Source organism: Chaetura pelagica, unplaced genomic scaffold, assembly GCF_000747805.2.
Source record: "Chaetura pelagica isolate M959 unplaced genomic scaffold, ChaPel_1.0 scaffold248, whole genome shotgun sequence".
Taxonomy (NCBI): domain Eukaryota; kingdom Metazoa; phylum Chordata; class Aves; order Apodiformes; family Apodidae; genus Chaetura; species Chaetura pelagica.
Window position 1 is genome coordinate 3325692 of NW_009954309.1, and position 24541 is coordinate 3350232.

At 38.0% G+C, this 24541-nt stretch overlaps 1 protein-coding gene across 2 annotated transcripts in view; it reads right to left on the reverse strand.

Annotated features, from left to right (window-relative positions):
* Positions 1 to 23998, reverse strand: part of ATE1 (arginyltransferase 1) — an 82892-nt gene extending 58894 nt beyond the window's left edge. The window contains exons 1-7 of one of the 2 annotated variants that reach the window (XM_010003974.1): positions 23937 to 23998; positions 23538 to 23600; positions 22792 to 22895; positions 21743 to 22012; positions 15290 to 15522; positions 12323 to 12451; positions 1933 to 1965 (exon numbers count right to left, since the gene is read on the reverse strand). In XM_010003974.1, the coding sequence (XP_010002276.1) occupies positions 1933 to 1965; positions 12323 to 12451; positions 15290 to 15522; positions 21743 to 22012; positions 22792 to 22895; positions 23538 to 23600; positions 23937 to 23998 (894 nt within the window). Of the gene's footprint in view, positions 1 to 1932; positions 1966 to 12322; positions 12452 to 13475; positions 13605 to 15289; positions 15523 to 21742; positions 22013 to 22791; positions 22896 to 23537; positions 23601 to 23936 lie in introns of both variants that reach the window. The other variant, XM_010003975.1, reaches the window with a different exon arrangement.
* Between the last annotated feature and the right edge of the window lie 543 nt (positions 23999 to 24541).

A 24541-nucleotide genomic window follows, 5' to 3' on the forward strand; every position in this document is an offset into this window, starting at 1 on the left:
AAAAAAAAAAAAAAAAAAAGTTCATTAGGACTCAAAAGCACCTCAATTTGGATAAAAGCAAACAAAGTGAGAACTGATCATTCACATAATGGAAGGCAGCTCACTTTCCATCCTGCTGGATCCATTCTGTTCTCCACACTGATATGTGAATCACTGAAGACTGAGCCACGTTGCAGCAAACTGAGCGGATAATTTAAAAGTAATCAGGATGGTTAAGCAAGAACTGAGTGCAAACAACTACAGAAAGATCCTATAAAACCAACTGATTAACCAGGCACACATATATATTTTTAAGTGTTCATCTTTTGTGCCAGGGCCCATAGCCAAAACAGAAACTAACCAAAATAGTCAAATGAGTAAATAAAGACAGGAAGAGCTCAGGTGTTCATACTATCTACAGGTAATAATAATATTTTTAAAAATTATAATTACAAATTGAAATAATGTAAGGTTTAAATTTTATTTTATACTATTTTTTTGTTCAGAAGAGTAAACAGACTCCATACAACTAGATTGGCTTGTGGCAACTGTTTCAGAATAAAGAATTTCAAGAATCCCTTGGCCTCCGATATACAACCCCCTTTTATTTAACTTCATCTAATTGAAGACATCTGTAGTGGTGCCACACAAAATTTAATTCAAGCTTCGAAATGTCAATAAAAAGTGTCTGTAAGAAACAATACTGGTATAAACCTGGCAGGGAAGCCTGCATCAACATCTACGTAGCCATACAAAATTAAGAATATAATGGCAGTCTGCTGCCTGAGTTGACGAGGTGATAAAAGCCCTTTTCCTATAAAGTCTAATGAGCTCTATTACTCTTCAGCTTTCAGGAATGTAAAGGCCAGTGGACTCAGCAGAGAAAAGCAACAAACTCTCCACACATGGATTCATTCAAGCTGCAACAGATCAAATTACTAGTGTAATTACTATAACCTGACAATTTCATTACAGTCACGCAGTCCTGAACTCCTTGAGATTAACAAGAAAGACAGTGTAAGAAATCTGCAGCAGTTTGTTTACTTGAAATGAAGCACCAGCATCTCTTCTAAACTTGTAACTCAGATTGTCATCAAATATCAGTTCAGCACATTATTTATTCTTTTCTTTCATAGAAATAATCAAGAGCAGAAAAGACAATGCATTTTCTGATACTGTCTCTTAATGCAGGAATATGAAATTCAGTGGTAGCTGATTATCCAGGTTACCATCCAGCAAAGCAGCCTGGACACTCCTCTGAAAACACAGTGCTGTCTTCCTCTCCAGCCCATGATGATACGAACACTCTGACAGCCATCTATGTCCACCCATATGGCCATCTGTGTGACACCCACCTGTGTCCAGCTCTGGGGCCCCCAAAGTAAGAAGGACATGGAGCTGTTGGGAGGGAGTCCAGAGGAGGCCATGAAGCTGATGAGAGGGCTGGAGCAGCTCTGCTCTGGAGACAGGCTAAGAGAGTTGGGGTGTTCAGCTTGGAGAGGAGAAGGCTCCAGGGAGACCTTAGAGCACCTTCCAGTGCCTGAAGGGGCTCCAGGAAAGCTGGGGGAGGGGCTTTCACCAGAGAAGGCAGTGATAGGACATGGGGTAATAGTTTTATACTGAAAGAGGGGAGATTTAGGTTAAACATCGGGAAGAAATTCTTCACTGTGAGGGTGGTGAGGCACTGGAACTGGCTGCCCAGAGAAGCTGTGGTTGCCCCCTCCCTGGCAGTGTTGAAGGGCAGGTTGGATGGGGCTTGGAGCAACCTGGGCTGGTGGGAGGTGTCCCTGCCCATGCAGGGGGTTGGAACTAGATGATCTTTAAGGTCCCTTCCAACCCAAACCATTTGATGATTCTGTTTTATAGTTCTATACCATAATGGTTTGCTCTCTACAGAGAGTGGAGAGGGAGAACACACTCATTTCAAAACTTGCATCTAGAAGGAATACATACCTCCAGAGGAGAATCACAGAGGAATCGTGTGAACTGCATCAAGGCAGGTTCATCAGAAACGTGTGCCCAATAAGACAGTCCAAATGTGCAAAGCAGAAAAAGAAAAAAAACATTAGCAGTACTTCAGGACACATTAACAGCCAAATACCCTCTTTCCAAACCATATATTTGCAAAACACCATCAGATTTTCAAGTTAAAATAAAATCTCCATAAACAAACTCCCATATTCTACTTCATTTAGAACTGATAAGAGATATAATAATTAACTACCAAAAGAATTTCCTCTCTATAAAAGTCTTTTCCCATTGTCCCACTGGTACCTGCCCCATCACTACAGCAAGAGAGTTAGGACCCTCATATCTCTTAATATAAATTAATTAAGTCTATTTACATTCAAAATCATAAGCAAGCTCATTTTAAGGATAAAGAAGAGGAAAAAAAAAAATCAACTTCCTGAAAGTGCAAGCATTTTCAAACCTAAATTCTTTACTCAATACAAAACAATGTTCTGCAGATAATCAACCCAAAAGGCAAGGTTTTAATGTTCTGGAGCTTGTTAAAGATTCTAAGAGCAATAAAATGTAATAGTTATTTATTTACCATCATTTACGTATTTGATACAAATATTTCCTTATGGGTGGATTCTACATTCAACATGTTATGAAGTTCTGGTATGTGTTTAACCCTGAAACAACCCTTTGCTAAAAACCTAGGACATGTTACATGGTTTCATTCCCCATTTTGTAATAGCTGGATCATTGCATAAGCCAACAGTTCCCCAACTGCAAAGTAATAGCAAACAGGGACTTTGATTAAAAGTTTGATAAAAAGAATATATATCTACAAAAAACTGATTGGTAAGATTTTGTTGTAAAGAATTCTACGAATTTCTGAGATTAAAGAAGATTATTCAATTTAAAGAACACAAAAAATGTGTTAATTACTTGTTAGTTATCCCATTTTTTTCCCAGGAAAGGGGAAGAAGGCAGGCAGCAACAAAAAGTGCCAATATTTTAAATTGCTGACTTAGGATGGAATTCCATATACAGGCAAAGTAATTAGAACTTCCTCTTTTCTATAGAAGGTGCAGATTTTAGAAATAAAAACACAACCTCTCATACATTGATATATATATAGATATCAATCTGCAAACATTAACTAGACTATTCTCAGTGTAACTCAACGTGAACACAACTGTAACCTCCAAGACTACATCTCTAAGAAAGTGCATCTGTTGATGCTAAAAGAATCATGACTTTGCAGAAGCCATATTTCAGATTTTTCCCTCTCAAACCACAGCAGCAGCTGATTTATGGATTCATGGTAGACCTTTGCACACTGAATTTCTATAAGGTGCTGGTGAAGACAGAGGACTGTGCATTTCCTGTAATCAGCTACTTCAGACCCAGCCACTACCACTCTAAATTACAATGTTTTTGGTTTTTTTTTCCAAACAACACAAATTACTGTGATATCTTGGTAACATTCTAGATTATTTTTTTGTTAGGAAGAGAGAAGAGAGGAAAAAAAAGCAGAAAATACTTAGAAGAAGAAAAAAAAAGTCATTTGAAATTTGAATTATTGAGTGATGATCCCATAAAAAAAGAACAGAGTTACAAATTCCTACACTGCAAGTGTCCTTACAGCCAGTGATTTCAGAGTGCAGGCTTCAGAAAAAATAAACCATGTGTTATTAATTTGCATGTAAGAAGACCCCCAATAGCTCTTGATTTGTAACTTTAGCTTTATAGTGCAAGCTAAATCCTATGGGTGAGAAAATTGAACCAACACCACTTTTCAAATAGTTTTGTCAATTCTTCAGGCCCTGCTGTACAATCCCTTGGCTTTGAGGGTGAGGGAAGACTTTTTAAGTGTACCTAAGCAAAAGTTCTGCTTGCTAGGGAGCATATAATGTTACATCTATCTATACTGTTGGCTAGGAAAAAAAATTTTAACTGCCCTTGCATTTCCATCACAATGTTACAGGGAAAAAAAACATTGCAAGTCTTCTTACATGTTACTTCACCTGTTGATACTTGCTAAAGTTCTCATGTTAAACAATTTTCTGAAGTCCTAGAAAATTTCAGAGGACTGTAAATCTTCTCTAGAAGTCAATTCAGAAGCAATTACCCTAAAACTTGACAATTTTTGGTTGTGGGTTTGTTAAGAAATAATTTAATTGACACAAAAAGCTGGAGAATTTAATAAATATTTCAGATGGAGTGACCCCTGCTGTTACCTTCTCAACCCTTACTCTCCTCTCCTACCCACAAATCCACATCACTTTTATCATAAGCTAGGAATACACCCAGTCCACACATTTAAACTGAAGTAAACTTAAGATTCAGTTTCTAAATTAGCAAACTCATTTAATACTGCAATACTTTTATGAACACAATTCAAAAATCATTCAATAAATTACAAAAGTAATACAGTCAAAAACTATGTTGCATGTAAAATAACTCATTGTCACACAAGCACAATTAATATTCCTTTCACAAAACCATGCTTTTCTAATTTTAATTGTAAACTGAATTACTTACACTTCAGTCTTTTAAAAACTCTATTATATATATATGAAATCCACAACATTTTTACTTTGGTGCAAACTAAAGAACCAAGAGAACAATGGGAAATAAGTTTAAACACAGTTAATAAAAAAAAAAGAATGAAACACATTGCTGAGAATTAAATCAAAGGGGAGGGAGGGAATGCAGAAAAACAAAAAAGTTTTGGTTCAACCCAAAGCCACTTGCTTGAATAAAAGCACATGAACAGCTTTAAAACATGGTAATAAAACTAGAGTGTTAACACCTGCTTCCTTTGATAGGTGGGGGAAGATACTCAGATGCTCTGGATGCTAAGTCTGAACACGTCTCACCTGGAGCTCAGTAACTTTCTTTACAAGAAAGGATAGTGCCAGGCTATCCTGCCACCCTTGAAGTGGGCAATATGCTATAGCTGATTTGGCAAAGGAATCTAAGACTTACTTTGGGGCTGACTCTATTTAGCATTTTCAGCAGTCACCAAAATACTGGAATGCAAACAAAATACAGTTTGAGAGATATCCACAGACCTGAAGGTGAAGAAAGAGCCTTCAAACCATAGTACATGCAGAAAGAGAGGATTTACAGTTTAAATGCATGTCTCAAATGTAGTTTTCAATGTAAGGATGGGACTAATGAAATTGAAGTAACTGCTGAATGTATGGACAGAACATACATCTCAGAATCACAATTTCAGTTCCCTCACGGAGTGATGAAAGTCACTGTGACTTTAACATCTCAGAACAAACTCTCAAAATAAGAGAGATCTGTCAGCCTTACAGTAAAGATAATTTTATATGGATTTACATAGAAAACTCAGTGTCAAAATCAGGAAGAATGATGTAAATGGTGGTACAAAAGAATCTGAACTGAAATGATGACTACAGACAAGTCACTTGTCAGGATGCCTAAATCCTTGGGCTCTTACAGGCATTTTGGGAATAAAACCCATAAATGGCACTACAGACACGAGGGCCACAGAAGTGACCAGAAGGAATCGGGCAGACCCAGAAGTACTACTTGGAAGTCTTGAAGTCAGAGTTATCAGGGATCTGAAACACAAACTGGTTGCAGGGCAACCCTCTGCTGCAGCAGCTGTGACAAGCCCACCTCGGATTAGCTGATAAAATACCTAAATCAAGAGCTCTGTAGGGTTATTTGGCAAGCTACAGAAGGTTAAAAATAACCACCAAAGGTATTTATTTTTTAAGTATTCTCTCACTAGAAGATAAAAAAAAAAAAGCAAAACTAGGTAAGAGACACCTAAAAGTTTTCAACTGGCCACTGATGGCAGCTTTCAAATTGATTGCAATGTTCTCCTTGCTCTTTGGCATTTCTCAGGCTATTTACTCAGTTTTCTATATTAGTTCAAGTGGATTTCTGGGAGGCAATTACAAAAAAAACACCACCTCAAAACCACCACACTAAAAACCCAAAAAACAGGGAAAGAAAAAACTCACCGTACTTATTTCAGTAATTTTTTGCACCTTTTCAAACAGTGTATCTTTTGTGTGTTGTGAAATTCTTTTCTCCCAAGGCAAATATTTAGTTAAGCACAAAGCAAAGAGAGTGTCCAGCTAGCTCTGCAAGAGGGAACTGAGACTGTTTTCCTACAAGTTTGTCATTACAAAACACTCATGAAAAGTTCAATAAAACATTTGCTTCAGAAGGTCTAAACAGCAATTAACTGTTCACTCTGGCTCTTTTCTGGAAACTACTGTAGAATTTTTATGATCTTTTATGGAAATGTTTTCTAACTTGTGTAGCTGCCACAGAGCTTGTTTCAGTTGCACTTCAGCCTTGTTTCTTAAAGACAAAGACTACTGTAAAAAGACTGGAAGCCTAAAAATCACATGAATGGTCTAGGTGTACTGCATCTGTTTTAAACCACCCAGATCAATCATCACGTTCTCTAGAGAAGCAGCAGTTTTCAATTTTTACATGACAATCTGTTCTATGCAAAACTCAGTTTGGAATGAAAGGCACTGATGGTTTTTTTTTTAGCATATGAACTGAATGCACCTAAAGAACTAAACCAGCTGAGAGCTTTTAGATAAGGGAGTGTGTGCACGTGTGCAAAATATGCTGACAGCTTCTGTAATTGTCTTCAAGAAACATTTTTTAAGAAGACAACATTGGGTCAGAAATGCAATGCCTCTGGTGAGATGACACTTCATTAAGAACTACTGCTAGAGATACCCCTATCTGATCCAAATAAGCCACTGATCACATCACTGGGATCAAAAAAATCTCCTTTTGGAAGGTGCCAAGAAGAAATCTTTTCACTGTATTGATTTCATTTCAAATCTCTGCCTCCAGAGCTGCACAGTCCCACTTCTTCATCTATCATTTAAATACCAAGAAATAAATTTTGACACCTCATAGAAAACACAAAAGCTATGCAGGTGGCAAGAAGTTCTCACCAACTTCAAGAAATATTTCCATATACTCAGTTAATCACCCTGAAGCTGGGGTAGAGTTGGATCACAGCATCTTCCTGGAGACTGGCATTTTGCAAAGCCCTTCCTGCATTTCTTGCAAAGAAACAAAGGTATTTTTGCTGTTGAGTAACAGTTAAAACATTTACAAATGTGAATTGCTCTTAGCAAAGCAGAAGACAAGCCAGAACTATTACTAAGCTTCCTTTAGCCTAATGTTCTCATCCAAAGAGCCAGCCTATGCCTGTGTACTTGGTTACTGCTCTTTTCTATGGTGTTTCTACCTTGTCTTCAGATTTTTGTACTGTAATTCTACAAAGCTAAAGCTCTCATGTTTTTCTCTGTTTCTGGTAGTAGAACCAGAGTAACAGGCTGCAATACACCCCTAGAGAAAGCCATCTCCATTGCCTACCACCAGCATTTGATTCTATGACTTATTACAGTTTTTCTGCCTCTTGGGTTTATACAAGACCCAAAAACTTCCCTCTTCTGTCTTGTTCTAAAATCTTCCTTCCATACATCAATTACATTTTTTTTTCCCCCTGATGTATATGTAATGCTATTAAAACTCACTCCATTTAAAAAAAAATAAATTCAGGTTCCAAAACTTTATTTGTCCATCCCTCTGAGCATGAATTGTGCCATAGCTATAACATGATTATGTTGCTTAGGACAAATGAAGAAAAAAAGATGGACAAACTGCCATTCATACAATTTGTTTGCATAATTATGGTACTCTTGATCTGCTGATCAGCTCTACAACTTGTGTTCCAACTGATCTTTCACTGATAGCAACACTTCATAAAATCATAGAATGGATTGAGTTTGAAGGGACCTTAAAGATCATCAAGTTCCAAACCTCTGCACGGGCAGGGACACCTCCCACTAGACCAGGTTGCTACAAGCCCCATCGATTTACTAAATGGGATTAAAAACATCCACTGCTTTAGGAAAGAAAAAAAAACACAAGCTAGTGAAAAGTAGCTCTAATATTTTGGGAGCTGCTCAGGGGAGCTGCTTTCTTGGACGTGAGAGAAAGGTCCACATACTTTCATAAAGGGCCAGAAGAAATGCATAAAATGTGACAAACACTAGAATAGGTTCTTCCCTTGCACATTTTCACAGCTTCCAAAAAATGAGCAGCTCAGGGACTTGGCTAATTCAGAAGCAGCCTTGGATAAACCTGTCCAATAGGCAGTGATACACCTATTTTCCAAGAAGTCCAATAGGCTTCATTCAGAAGCTATTTATACTTTACCATTTCATAATCTGTTGAGGTTCTCCTTGATTCTTCTGATTTTTTTCCAACAACTCTTTTTAAGACAGGAGTACATACACTACTAAAAAAAGTGGATGACTCTGCATTTACATAGCAACATAATAAGTTTTTATGTTCCCACAGAGAAAAATTGAAAATCAGTTCTTCCACAGCACTATTTAATAGCAAGCATTATGAAGCTACCTTTAATTAGAAAATAATTTGCTATGTTCTGCCTCAGGACACCAATTCAATTCAATAAAAAGAAGCTGACATAAATACTCTCAGGTGCCAACAACTTTGTGTAACATCAGCACTTGACTGCACTCAGAAGCACGGAGACAACCAGGTCAGTTTTGAAGCTGAAAACCTGTAGGAACTGGCTAAAAGTTTTTGAAAGGCTTGAGGAGATTTCCAAGGCAAGTTGTAAGAGAAAAGCAGATAAACATAGTTTAAAAGCCTATGCAGAAAATCGTTGTAAGCTTTTATGTCAAGATAAAGACTGAGATTTGAAAAAAATTCACTCAAAAGCTACATTATTTTTGATTCCAGGAGCAATGAGATACTCAAAACTGTTTTTAGAATATGAACTTTTTTGGTAGAAAGCAAATATGCTTCTACTTTACCACAATCTCTGCTCACCAATGAGTGGCACTAAAGACTGTGATGCTGCTTCCCTAGAAAAGGCAAGTTTCATCACTGCATCACTAACAGCAACTCTGGGACTTGGAAAAGAAGTTTATTCCACTATGAATTTTCTACCTTGATTTTATTAGAACAGGCAGAAGCCACAGCGCAGTCAGGAACCAGCACTGCAGCAGCAAAATCCACTGCAGGACTCAGCAAAATCTCAAACTAAATTCTTGCATATGAACATACACTATTCTTAGTGCTACAGCAGGCTCCACCAGAGATGCAGAAGAAAGAGAGGAAAAAGTAAGGGAGAAAATAGAAAATTCAAAAACATCCACTGTACTGAAGGACATTGACACACCAGTTACCACTGGTCTCAATGTGGCACTAACCAGAGAGAGCCCAGAAGTTCAAAGTGTCAAGTATTCCATGGATTCCCTGTCCTGGAAAAGTATCTGTTCCCCTTTCTCACATAAAATTTTGACCAAATAATGTATAGATGTTGCATAGGTGCAGCAAGAGGGCCTTCTTTTACACTCGTTGAGGAATAATCAGCTTCATGGTTCATAAACCCTTGGTTAATATTGTGTTTTATAACTTTCCAAATCAGTGGTACTTTCAAATAATTACCAAAATTCTAAGTTTATTCCTAAAATTGCCTTTTAACATAATAAGGTTAATATTAAACCAGCCTAGCAGCTAATATAGGCAGACAGTATAATGCCAACAGTCTAAAGAATAAACTCCAAAAAAGAAGTTGGTAATATGTCCCATAACAATTTTTGCTGGATTTTTAATTTAAACATAGGCAGGTTTTTGAATGTGAAGTGTTCAGCCAAATATAAAATTAAATACTTTTCCTAAACCAGAAACTTTTCAAACACAAAAACGTGCAGGACTCTCCCCATTAGCTTGTACAGATTGGAAGCTAAATTTAATTTTTGAAGAAAAAAAATAATCCTGGATGTTTGCCAGGTTAAAGCCCAAAGCAGACATGTTATGACCCTGATAAAAAGCCCTGTGTATAGGACAGAATTTCATTCCACCGTTACATAAAGAACTGCTTGGCTCCATACTGTCTGTGTGAAATATTAAAAAGTTTGAAAAAGAGGAAGAAGAAAAAGTTTGAAGTCTTTCAAGTAGCATTTTCTAATCTTCCTCTCAATATCTTGGATCAGTTTTACCCTACTTGGTATCTTCTGTTCTTAAAAGTGACTCAGGTAATTCTCGTCCTACATTGATTCAGTATTTAAAAAATAATAATAATTTAAAAAAGGGCTTCTAATCTACATCAAAATACATTTTGTGTAAAGCATTCTTCAGGTAACTTCCTGCAGGGCTCAAATACAAAATGACAATTGATTGAAGTGACAGAGCTTTAATACCTAATAACTGAGAATAAAACCACCTTCCTAGCCAGATAGTCACATGAACACACAAAATAATGCACCAATGCTAAAAAAATCCCTAAATTAAAAGCTATCAGCATCAGACTGAGTGTTTACATTTATTAAGAGCTTCAGAGAAGGTCTTAAGTCTCCCCAGGAATATTACACTAAGGCTACACAAACGTGATGTCAGAGAGAGAAGATGAAAGCAGAGGAGGAATCAGAATCCCAGATTGGTTTGGGTTGGAAGGGACCTTAAAGATCATCTAGCTCCAATGCCCTGTCATTGAGGGTCCCTCCTACCAGACCAGGTTGCTCCAAGCCCCATCCAACCTGCCCTTGAACAGGGATGTGGCATCCACAGCTTCCCTGGCCAAAGATCCCTGGAAATAATTCCATAGATCTTACGGATAAAAACACTGATTTGTCAACAAATATTTACTGTTTTCTCCCTGATTAATACTTCTGTTGTTTAACCTAAGATGGGGTGTGTTTCTAGCTGGCACACTTGAAGGACAGCTCTATGGCAAGTAACAAGGACAAAGTGGAAGTTAAAAATCCATTGAAATTTTAGCAGGATGCACAGAAATCCATCTCCTTCCTGTTCAACATCAATTCCCATGAAAGACTTTACACCTTAAGGTGGTGGAAAGAAGAACTGTCCTTAATGAATCATTTTAAGTTTTCCTCCCCCAGATTAAAAATGTTCCCTGGGTCATGAAACCCAAATCTACACCAGACCCTGCACACTGACCCACACAGAGGTTAGACGAACCCAGAACTAACTGCTTTCCAGAATTTAAGCAGCCATCATGATTTCCCCCTTGCTTCTCCATGATGTTACTGTATTAAAAAAATATAAAAAGTTTTTATCACCCTCTCTGCAGCAACAAGATTTTTAGAGAAAAGCCACGGTGGCACACATGCCATAGCTAAGTATTAGGGTTTGAAATATATTCATTAAATCAAGTCCCTAATCAGGCCAGGTCATAACTTTTAAAAATCTAGTAGATAGCTCCATCTTTCTTGGAATGTTTCCAACTCTTATCTTATTACACTTAACCCAATTTATGGCAGTACTTATAAAAAAGGCAGAAACTACTACTTCTTGTTATGAGTCCTATTATTTTACAAAACAAAGTGCAATAAATTTTATGGCTTTCCACAGTAGCATTACAGAGATCTCAAAAGAAACTAAAAGCTCTCCTTACACCTTTTTGAACCAAAGCCAAAAATAGTGATGTGGTTTTATTATTCTACCAGGAAAGCAGCCCCAGCATGGTAGGTATCACTTCTGCAAGTCCTGCTCTCAAGAACAGAGAAGTCAGGCTAGACAGCTGGTCAATATTGAAGTCTTAGATTTGGAGTAGATAGAAATTACAGACCTAAGGTAGCAGTTCATTAATTCTGCTAATGCAAATGTTGTGCCACCTGCCAGAGAAATGAAGAACTGCTGCTGGCTTAGAACTCCACCAGTAATTTGTTTTGGTTTTCTAATTTATTTATTAGATTAGGATTAGCATCCTGCAAACACAATTTTGAAAGCAGGTTTTATTCATATCCAAGATACAGTCATTGAATCTCAGACAACCAGCTGATGGGAATATTTTTGCACTATTTCTACTGCAAAGATGAGGTCCAGTTGAGAGGAATGTTTGGGAATAAAATATGAATAAAAGGGAGATTTTTAAAACTTTCACACCACTTCATCTGTTAAATGAAACGAGACAACAAAAAAATTAAGGAGATATGTGGGAAAGGTACCAAACAGCTTTAAAGCAGAGAAGATGCTTTTGTCACCAAAAAAGCACTTCCATACCATTATCCCATTTCCAGTGCAAATCTCAGTCCCAGAGATGTACAAATCACACACAAACAGCAGCTCTACTCAACTCATTATTAACATCAGTTTTTTTGTCATGATGGTGCATAATCCCTGACTCTTCAACTCCATTTCCCCCGGGCTGAAGCCAGCAACAGAAGCTTGCTAAAAACCACGATGCTTTCCCTCCCAAATGGAAACTCCAATATTTTACTCCTTAGAACCACTCTGAGACACCATTTCCCCTTGTTTCACTATGTATTTATAAAAAGCTTTTCAAAAAGGTGCATGCAGTGAACTGTACCTCATTTTCGCCACATTCAGGTGGTGTATCCTTGTGTATAGCCATCTGATACTTGGCAAATAAAGTGGCTGACTGGTTGAAGGATGATTTGAACTGGGGGTCCTCAAGGGAGACAGGTACTAACCTCACCTTCAGAGCAAGGAAAATACAAGCATACTATTTTGAGTGCATATAATCAGATAATATGCTTCTGAAGGTAAGGCTAGTGAAAGATCTCCTCCTATCCACTTCAAAGCCTCTGAAGTCAGTTTCCTACTTTAGACATAGTAACAAGAAAATCCTCCTACAGGGGGAAGGCTGACAGCCATCACCACACTAAAATTGGCTGTAGATATTGCCATTAAAGAATAAAAATTGCATAACACGGGAACACTCCAAAGCATCAGTCTATTCAACACGGTTTTTTTACTAACTTATCTAACTAATTATCCACAAATTTTATTTTCATTGTGCTGTCACTCAAGGACTTTTCATATGTATTCTTTTTAATGGCACATTGCTCATTGCCCCAGTTTAGCAATTGCATATTCCTGCTACATTTACTTTTCCTCCAAACTCCTGAATTTTTTTCTTTACAGCATTAGAGAGGTTGTGTGTCTGACAATTAACTATTACACACTGTCTGGTCATTACAAGAAGCAGTAACAATGTGTAATTTAGATGGAGTGCACTAATCACTTCTTGAAAGGCTTAAATTGAGAACAAAGAGGTTTATAAAACTTCTGTGAACCTTAAACCGACAATTTGTATGTGTGATAAGTTCTTCACTCACATGCTGGCCCTGATCATGCTTGTGGAAGCATTCAAACCACAGCCAGTGAGACTAGTTATCCGGGTGAGTGCTCAGCTGGTTTTAGTTCTCAAGGGATTTCTATTTATAAGGCCCATAATTTCTACCTCCAAAAGTCTCATCCTCTCCATCTCTTACCCATAGCAACCCCATGTACCTTCTTTAACTTTGCTGTCTGCAATTAAGACCAAATGAGATATCAAAAGGGTTTTGCACTTTCAGGACACTGATTTTATTTGATAACGTTTTACATGCTCCTCAATACACAATGGATATAAAATCCACATTTGTTTCTTCTAGAAACAAGACACACAAAATGGAGGGGAAGTTGAGCTTTGCATAAAATTCATTTGGCCTTCTGACCTGATTTATAGTTGGTTTATCAGGTGGGTCCTTGTGAATAACCATCTGGTAACGTTTATAGACCTGGTAAGACTCCTGAAGTGTGGCTTTGAACTGTGAACTTGGTGGAGATGATCTCACCACCCTCACCTTCAGAAGAAGTTAAACACATTTATTATTACAGTATCATGAAAGAACTATATATTAATACATATACAAACATCACAACTGAGGGAATTTTTTACTTCTCACACGAGGGCCCTAATAATTTAATTAATACCAGTCAAAAGCCTTCTAATTCTTCAGCTTAATTTAGGCTACTGAAGGCTTTTATATTTACACTGAATAACACAAAGTTTTCAAACTGCAAATTAAGATGACTAAAATGCCTATAGAATAAGTACAGGAAACAATACCAACAAATGGTATGCAGACTGACATTTTAAAGAAGTTTTCTGTATTTACAAAAGTCTTCTCTTGGAGTTTCACATTATACTGAAAAATACTTGAAGGACCCATGCATTTGGAAGACTCATGTCTGTGCTCTTTAGACAAAGACCACTTTTTTTGCACTAATTCCAAGAGGAATGATCTCTTGATACATCTCAAATTGAAAGAGGAAGATGAAACAATGTTTCCATATTCAATTACAAGTTAATTGCAATTGTCATCAGTCTTCCTCACCATCACCCTGACACACACAAAAATAATAATTTTTAAAAAATCTGTAAACTAGAAATTGTTCTTAGTAAAAATAATTGCCCCCTAACCAAAAGAATGCTAAGCAACAGTGTCTCTCTTCTCAAGCATATTTAAGAATATACCCATCTCAAAAAACACTTATTTTTCAGTATGGTTCTGTTCTCACAAATAGCAGGGGTTCTGATTCCAAAACCCGAAGCCAACCAAACAAGAAAACAACACACTTGACAGTCATAGTAAGGGGCAAAGATAATCTGGGACAACACTGCTGGAACCATCTTCCTTTTAATTCTCCTCTCATTTTCTAAATGAAGATGTTCAGAGAAAACCATGATACTTCTGTTACACAAGTTACCAGAAAATCTACAGGAGTGAGATGGATCAATTTCATGGCTTCTTGGCAGCTACTTAGGGTGAATCTATTAAGTCACCATCATTACCTCTTTGAATAATTATCAAAAGAATTTTCAACATTTAACTTCCAATACCATCACTGATGATAGTAACTCCAAGAAAACACTTCTATGCAGATAGTTTTCCAGCTTTCAGGGGGAAAAAAAACACTGGTTTATGGCTTAGAAAGCCCAAAAGTCTTCCAGGTGACTGTCTCCATATCACTAATGGATTTAATGGCAACCAGGATGTTAAGCAAAATTTTCCACCATCGTTTTTACAGCTTCCAAAGACATCAACAGATATCAAAGACATTTATAAAGAGCAGCTCTCTTCTTATCTGTTTAATTTTATGAACCATTGCTGCTTTCTTGTCGAGATTCATTAGTGAAGTTAGTTTAAGTATTTATATTCTGCAGAACTAAATATTGAATCTCATCATTCAACACTCAGTTCATTTAAAGTCTTTAAGGTTCCAGTCACACCGTACAACATAAACTCACAAGTTATTTTGGTAACTTGTACTGGTCTCTGTTACGACTACAAGTGCAAGAGTACCCTCTTGTGGTTACACAGAGCTCAGCTGCACCATAAACATACCATGCAGTACCATATTTATTCCAAGATTTAAACCAAAATCATTCCATAAAGTCCCAGATACTCAACAACTAAGCATTTTAAAAACTCTCTAACTGGACTTTTCTTTAATTTACCTCCAACAACAGTGAACGAGACGTTACCTCTAATTTGTGTGGCGCATCATCAGGTAAAGAGACAAAAATGAAGTCTTCAATGGTTTTAGGTTGGTTTGTTTTAGATTTAGAGTTTTGAGAGAGGAGAACTTGATCTCCTGCTTGAAGCTGGGAGCCTTCTAACGTGCACATCTGCTTCTGAAGGAGCTTCTGCAGTTTTCTTTCTTTCCGGATGTCCTTTGCTTTTCGACACGGCGGCTTGCTCAGGTCAGCCCCTTTCCCTGCAAAGGCACAGGCAAAGAATTAAACAACTTGCAACAAACAGGCAGTTCTTACACAACCACAGAAAAGAAACTGTTAAAATCACCACTAAGTGCAAACTGTGGCCTGAACAAAACATGGTCTCTGGTGTTTACAACTGCCAACAATGCCCAACACCAAGCGAAGGGTCAATGATTTTTCCTCTACGGCTGTTTAAAGCAGCACTTTCATATGGAAAAACCTTGACCATGATTCCATCCCAGAGCCAAGGTTATATTTAAAAATGAAAAGGAAAATACTCCGTGTCTTTAAAAAAAAGTCTGAAAAGTCTGTCCATAAATCATTACACCACATCCCTCTCCCAGTGACAGAGAAAAGCTCCTGTTTGATACATGGGAGAGTGATGTGCTATAGCTACAGGATCAGTCTGAAATACTAAAAGGAAAAAAACACCAAAACTACAAAACCTCCAAGGCAGATTCCTAAAGAGTTGTCCTACTGCATTAAGAAACCCAGGTAGCTACAGAAGAGACTCCTGTAAAATACAAATGCACAAGAAAAAGTGTTTACTTTTTTGTGACCTTATGCAGGATATGGAAATACCACTAATGTGATGTAAAAGAAGAGCAAAAGGCCACTTCAGCTGATATCTTTGCTTGAAGTTATATTCAATGTTTTAACTCACTGACTCACTTTTCTCAATTTACCTGTCTTCAATAGATCAACCATTCATAATGTTCTATTTGTGAAATGTTATTCACTTAAAAGTCAAACATAGGAAAAATATATGGATCAGGCTGGAAAGCAGTACACAGCAGTGCAAGAACTCAGTCTTAAAGTAACAGAAATCCCAAGACATGCACACAAAAATTCAAGTGGTCCAAACTCCTCAACTGATGTAAGATAACACAGAATTTTCTTCAATTAAAAAAAAAAAAAAGAGACAGCTGGTACCCATGGTACCTACTTAAGGCAGTGAAAGGATGGGTACCTAATTATCTACTTACAAGTAGCAATTTCCCTAAACTGTATGATTTTAATCAATACTGATTGCAAAACAAATTTCTAAGCATTACAAAAAGCAAGAAACACTTGGCTAACTCTTCTCAGTTCTGCCTAAAATGTGGACATCACTTTTGGCTGTTCCATGTCGTGCACACCAGTGACTAAACACCACACCTCCCTCCAGGAGCTGTCTCAGAGCTGTATGAATCTGCTGCACTACTGGAAATAGTGGTGGAAAAAATAATCAATTTTCAAGGAATACCTGTCTCAGCTTAGCAGCTGCTCTTGGAAGTTCCATACAGAGGGAAAGCTGTATTCAAAAATCACACCAGCAGCCAGCTAATGTCACACAAAATACCTCAAGTTTTGCATTTTTTATTACTTTGCAAGGCAGTTGTAGATGGGTTACAGGCCAAAAAAAAAAAAGCCATAATATAAACAATTCCAGAAAGAGATCAAGAGTGGAAAAAACTACTCCCATGTAAGGAAATATAGTCATATATCTTGCATAGAACCAAAACTGCCACAAATACTCTATTATTCTATGAAATATTAGTACAAACTGCTGAAGAAGTTCTTTATGCCATTAGCTTCCTCCCAAAATCCATGTATTTGAAAAACACAACTGGCAACTTTTAGACTTACTTTTTCAAATGAGGAAGTACCCTGAATAGTGAGGTTCTTTCATTTGAAGTATTAGGAAGAAGGCATTTCCAACTCTGTTAACATTTATATGAAGATTCCAAACCCATACTTAACTACAGCTTATCCCACTTTACTCTTTTGAAGGCCTGGAAATTACATGGAAATTGTTTTTCCCAGTATTCCTATGAAAGTGTAGTTAGATCTCCTTTTGCTGCTCATTCTTCTTACCTGTAACCTATTAGCCAAAATTGACATATTTAATGTCCTCTACCTGCTTCAGACCATCCCCTGGACAATGGGAACATCCTTCCACAAACTGGAAATGGTGAGAGCACTGGTATTCTGCAAGCTCACTGATGTGTTTAGAGCCACTTCACCTGCAAAGAACTGCAGCCCTCAGAGCAGCTGCCTTTGTCTTTCTTTACCAATAGATACATCAAAGAAACTGGCAAAATACTTTGTACTGGGATAAACTTTTAAGCACCAGTAAGGCTGCAGGCTATTCTTTTTAAAGTGCATACCATAGAGAATTGACAGAGTTTTTAAGTGTCCTCCTGGGGCAAGGAAGTAGCAAGCTCTATACAGAAAATTCCCAGACCAGTTTTTCCATGTAGACTTCATGACAGCTGAAATGTTGACAGCATCTCAGGGACTTAGGAAAAAGGAGCCAGTACCACTTCAGCACTCTTCAGACACCCTGCAAATGCACTAGCAGATCTGATGATCGAGTGGTCTTACCTCTCAGCTAAGGTTTTTTGAGTGTCTTTCATTCATCCAACTAAAATTATTCAACAGAAACGGATAAATATTATTAAGAAACTACAGATACTATGTGACCTGCCCATGGGCAAACAAGTCAGAGGAAGAGTTATTTAAAACACTCATGATACATTTGAAGAATGAGTATTTCATCTATGTCAGGATCTGTTTCATGTCTCATAGCTTCTGTAAGCTCTAAGTTAGCAAGTAAGAGTTCTTAAAACAATGAATGTGCATGGAGACATAAGCAAACCTTCTTTTCTATCTGAAACTGTGCAGATACTTTGTCCTATACATTGTCCTATAGGACAATGACCTGTTTTGTTTATAAAGGAATAAAATGTAATTAAACAATCTTATTAGAAAGTAAGTCTACATTTTCCAGCATGAAAACTAAACATCTTTCTAGCTGGAAAATTTTAAACTAAATTTGACCTGTGACACCACCTACCTTAAAAATATATATATATAAAAAATTAAAGATAAATTAAATGAGCTTTCTGGTGCATTTATTATGCACTTTTATACCTCATTCAACAGCTCCACAAAGAAACAAGCACAGTTATGAGTATTTCTCCCCTATAGGAGTAAACCAAATTCTTTTGAAACAATGTTTCAAGCTTGCTTTATTTGTATTTGCAGTGTTTAAAGTTTTACCCAATGTTACTCTTAACACAACCGAAGACCTCACCTTTTTCAAAACAATGACAGGTTTACATTAATAATCTTTACCCAAGGCTGCCACCTGCTGTCAATGCCCACTTAGTTTGCTTCCAAAACAAAGTTAACACAGTTTTTCATTACCTATTTTAAAAAAGATTAAAAATAGAAGATATCTATAAAAAAAAAAATAATGGAATGTTTGCATGACAAACAGAAGTTCTATAAACTATTTGAGGGCTACAAAAGCTTTGACTACATTGTATAAATTCAAAATACAAAATATAGTCTTAAAAATTCTAGACAGGTTTTCCAGGAATGTGGAACTGTACTATTTCCATGCAGGACTGCTGGTTTTCTGATCAAGCATTTCTGACTCTCCTTTTTGTTTGGATGCAAAATTCCTTGTTATGCTGAAGAAAACCTGAACCAATCAGAACACACATTTATTAAGGCCAAATCCCACCATGTTAGTTGAAATCAACTAACCTATAGAAGAAAAATCTTTGTGAAAGAAAAAGTACTTGGAAGTTCAAAAAATTACCAGCACAACATGTAATAGGGGAGTAAAACTAGTAATTATGATGTCCCAAAAGAAGGAGAAATTCTAAAATATCCAGTCTGCACCAGGATTTTAACATTACCCACCATGTATTTGCTAACTGCAATGCAGAAAAAAACCCTTTATTTTTCTGAAGAGGCCTTTGTAGAGGCTGTGCAGAAATGGCAACACGATCTGTAAGACAAGGCAACCTGTGGACCACAAAGAATCATGGAATCATAGACTGGTGAAGGTTGGAAGGGACCTTAAAGATCATCAAGTTTCAACCTCCCTGCCATGAGCAGGGACACCTCCCACCAGACCAGACTGCACAAGCCTCATCCAACCTGCCCTTGAGCACCTCCAGGGATGGGGCTTCCACAACCTCCCTGGGCAACCTATTCCAGCACCTTCCTGCTCTCATGGTGAAGAATTTCTTCCTGATGTCTAACCTAAATGTCTCCTCTTTCAGTTTAAAACCATTATTCCTTGTCCTGTCACTCAACTCTCTGGTGAAATGTCCCTACCCAGCATTCCTGAAGCCCCTTCAGCCACCAGAAGGTGCTCTAGGGTCTCCTCAAAGCCTTCTCTTCTCCAGGCTGAATAGCTCCAGTTCTCTCAGCCTGTCCTATAAACAATTCTACGTTCTTTCCCAGTGCAGACTGTTGCTTAAATGAATTCTTCTGGCAATAATCCAACCACCCCTGACCATTTTCCTTCCAGAAACTCCCCATGTCCCACAGGAAGGAAGCCAGGACAGAAGAGAAGCAGAGGCAATCCGCAGCACTCTGCAGGCACGTCCTGGTAGCAGTAGTTTCCAACATTTCTTCTTCCCTTGAGGACACTCATGGAATTCTCTGCACGACCTCACTGCACAGAAGAACAGCCACCAGCTGTGACCAGTTCTTCCCTGTCACAACAAGCAGCATGAAAAGTTTAACACTGCTGCAAGCAGATGGAGATCCCAGGCTCTGGTACCACAGCAAAGGGTACCCTGACAACTTACATAAAAAAAAGACTACACAGATTAGCTTCTTTCAGGGTAGTTTTCATGTTCAAATTCAGCCCACAGACACCAATTCAGAAAAATTTACAACATGAAACTCAGATTGAAGGATAACTTTCATACTGAAAAAAGTGACCATCTTATTGATTATTGTAATAAAAAAGCCATCAATATTTTAAGTAGTTTCACACAAAACTCTAGAAATCAATAAGTATTTACTTTCAGGTTTTGGCACCTGAGAGCTGTGGCATTGTATAAATGCAGCAAAAATACTAGCTTTTGATAATTTCATATCCTCTTCTGACACTACTTTCTTATCTAAAGTTATCCAAAGCCTAAGACAAGGCAAGCTTCCAACAGTTGAAAAAGCTCAACCAGAAAATGTCATTCTTTATAAAGGCCCCAAAGTATCTGTGCTTATATTTTTGCAGGGTTTTGTGGTTTGTTTGTTGTTGGTTTTGTGGGGGGGTTTTTTGTTGTTTTTTAAAATCAGCAGAAGTGTATACAACTCCCTTTAAGAAATAAAAACACAATCACATACTCCATGTATTTCCAGTATGAGCTAGATTTGTGGCAAACAGCCTGTGAAAGCAGAAGAAATACAGCCTGAAATAAGTTCTTCACACAGGTGTATTCTTGGGGTGCAGATGGTGCAATTTGTATAACCAAAAGATGACCTGCAGAAGTTAATTAATATAAAAACAGTACCTAGGGCACTTTTGTTGGGTCTTAAACTGGTTTCCCACTGCTGCACAAGACACAGGGTTAAGCCTTAACCCAACTCTCTAACTAGAACTCCTGTAGCCAAAGCTGTATCCAGCTCTTTGTCTTGCACAAGGTACATGAAGGTACCTAAAGCCTGAGTCCCCACATCTTCTAAAGGAAAGGGAAAGCTGGATGTACACCTTGTTCTCCCAAACTGGAAAGTGGTCCCAGCCTCTGAGGAGCTTTGATCACCTTGACCTATCTGACCTCAATTTAAGCAGCTTACAGAAAACTATCAGCTGCAGATAACACGTTCTCAAGAACTAAAATAAAAACATTAATTAAAATGAATGGAACTTCCAGGAAACAACTAATAAAACAAGTAACACACAGCATCTCTCAATTTATACATAGTAATTCCAGAAACTGGCAAGAGTATAGGTGCTGGGGCCCTGGCTGTGTTGAATGATTATGAGAAACTTTAGGCAGAAACTTTAGGCAGCTGGAGGAACAGTGAAGGTCATTCCTGTGGGAACTAGTGAAGCATGTAGGTGTAACAATCGGGTAGTAAGGTAAACAGGACGGGGAGTCAGATAAAGGGCTTAAAGTAGGGGCCAATCAAAAGGGGAATGGGGACGTGTGAACAATGTATATTAACCAATTAAGAAGTTTGTTTTGCCACGTGGACAGCGTGCACACTGTCCTGAGACTATATAATCTGCACTCAGCACAATAAACTTGGACTGAACCTACACCATATTGCTGTGCTGTATTCTTTCCCGGCTCGCCACAGATATGGACCACGGCATATAGGGAGTAAAAAGAAACAATTACTGAATTACTAGGCAAGATAAAAAGGTCTTCAACAGCATGTGAAATCATGATAGTATATTCCAATTACTAGCAGAAATTTTCCTACCTGGCTTAGGTGGTGCATGGACAATTTTAGCCGAATGTGATGGTTCTCCAGGGGCTGGTTTGTCTTGATCTGCACGTATCTGAAGGGAACCTGATTCCACCTTCTGCTCATTCACCTCTTCTGTTTCTTCAGTGTCCTTATCTTCATTTTCCACCCGCTCTGTGTGATCCACACTCAAGGGAGTCAGCTCAGACTGACTGACTTGAGACTCACTTTTGTGTGCAAAATCACACACAACTGCATCTTCTATATGGGAATCCATAGGTTCTTCTGTAAATAATGAAAAACTGCACAGGTTAATTTCTCTCTTTATAACCATTGCTCATACTTTGCACAATTAACACTAATATTAAATGAACTTATTTCCAATTTTACAACTGCTTTCCAACAGATCAAGTGACTATTTGGCATCATCTGCAAACAGAAAGCTTTCTTTATGACCCTGAATCACACCAGCACCAACTCATTGATAAGAACAGTTCTATTTTCTCCACAAAAAATAGGGCAGTCAATTTTATGCCATAACTTCAAACAAACAACCAAAAAGACACAAAACCACCCACGCAGATACAAAAGTGGCAAATTGTAATGATTCAGAACCAACACAACAAGTTCCAAAACAATTTAAAATAGCTGGTTTTAGTGTTGGATAAAACAGGTGTGAGGGAAAGCCCTCCTTTCCCTGTTTGCTCTGCCACCCACTGTCCTCCTCAGTCCTCTCCAGATTACCACTTTCATGTCAGAGGAAAAAACAGTGGCTGATTCTCTGTGGCACTCAGAGAGTAAGCACGTGCCCAGAGTAAAAAGAAAACAAGCCAGTTTACACAAAAAGGAAACATGTTCTTCAACAAAGCAACTCAGCTGCAGAGTTTGGTCTCTGGGCTACATCACACTCTTGATTCAAAACAAACTGTAAAGACACAACCAGACCTTTATAAAGGAGCCTCTGTACAAAAATCAAAGCTTTTTAGCCTTTAGATCACTCAGACAGGTATTTGATTCTCCTTTCAAACATTAGGACTGGTTTCCAAACACCAAGAATTTCTTACCTTCATTCGCTGCTTTCGAAACGTCTCCTTTGGAAATAAACTTCAACATTTTCTTCAGAACTTTCTTGTGAGATTTGGAGATCTGAAAATGCAAAGCTTGGCACCTTCAAAAGAAAAAAAATTGAATTGACCTTCCGTGGAAGATTATTTCTGAAAAAAAACCCAACACTTTTAAAAGTTACACTCCATGTAAGCTTTCTAATTATTTCTTAACTTTCCCTAGTGGTGAATATATTAACTTTTGAGTTAATAAACTTATATTTTCTCATACTGCATGATGCAATTCTTTATTGTATGTTTTGTGTGTATATGGTTACAATCACTAAAATCACCTCTCCATCTTACAGATACAGCATCTGGCTGCTGAGGCCAGAACTGAGTATCTGCAATTATTCAAACCTATTCAGCAGGCAAGACTCTCTTATTTGGGCTACTGAAGCAGTGTCTGTGGGACACAGACATACTGGTTCACCTGCAACCAGTGAGCAAGACAGCAATCACAGGACTCTTGTGGTGCAACACAGCAGCAAAAGGCAGGGCTACACACTTAGCAAACTGCTTTCAGAAAAATACCTTGAGCTGCTCAAGTCCCCCTGCACAAACCTAGCAACATCCATTTAGAATCCAAAGTATCATTAGAAGGAGGTAAACTTTTCAAATATTCTGTACTTAAAGCAGTAAGCAAAATGGTTAAATACACACGAAGCAGTCAAATGACTTCCAGTTGCATATTTTGAGCTTCTTACCTTATTGTGTATTGAGGACAACATGTTTGATTCATGATAGGTTTGTAGACGTATTTTCCACTTCTAAAAATAATAATAAATATGTATTGATTTGTTTATTGCTTGTCCTGCAAATAGAAGACTAACCTTTCCTGTTAACATAATACTAAAATATTACCTATTACAAAAGTCTAGAAGCAAGCTCTTCAGCTTTTTGCTGCTATACTAAAATACTAAACTAATACTAAACAAACAGATTATTTTCCTGTTCAACAGTGTCATGTTACAAAAAGCCACAGAGCATTGGACAAATGCATCTATTTCAGTTCCTTATCTGTTTCCACAGACCTTAATTTGAAATAGGATTCAGTTCTAAACTGAACCTGAACTGACAACATGGCCCTGTATTTTTAAGTTTACCTTCGCCATCCTCTATCTATGAGATCCTGGTAATCTTGAACAGTCATGGAATGTGCCCACATACCTGAAACAAATAACACAGTAACACAGTTGAGTGACCACAGTTAGGCTTTAAAACATGAAAATACAGGAAGTTCTAGAGAAATAGGACTGTAAAACTGAGCAGCTAATAGGAAGTTTTGAATGTGTGCGTTCCAGGGATTTGCTATATTCATAAATCTCATTGTGTGGCATTGTAAGGAGCAATTTGTGTGTGAAGAAAACAGAAACAAGGTAAACCTTGGGATGCGACCACCTGTTTTGCTCCCACTACACAGGTTGGCAGTTTAACCTCCCCACTCGCTGCGCGTCCCGGAGATACACCAAGAGAACCACACACAGTCAGAGCCACGGGCCATGGCCAGGAAAGCCCCTGAGCCCGGCTGAGCCGGGGGCCTGTCCCCTGTTCCCTCCGCTGAGCCGGCTCAGCCTCACCCTGCCCAGCCGGGGGCTGAGCCGCACCGGGGCAGGTAACGCGCTTAGCCGGGGTGAGCCCGGGTCAGGCGCACCTGAGGTCCCAGCTCACCCGTGACAAAGCCTCCCCGTCACTCCCGGAGCACCGAACC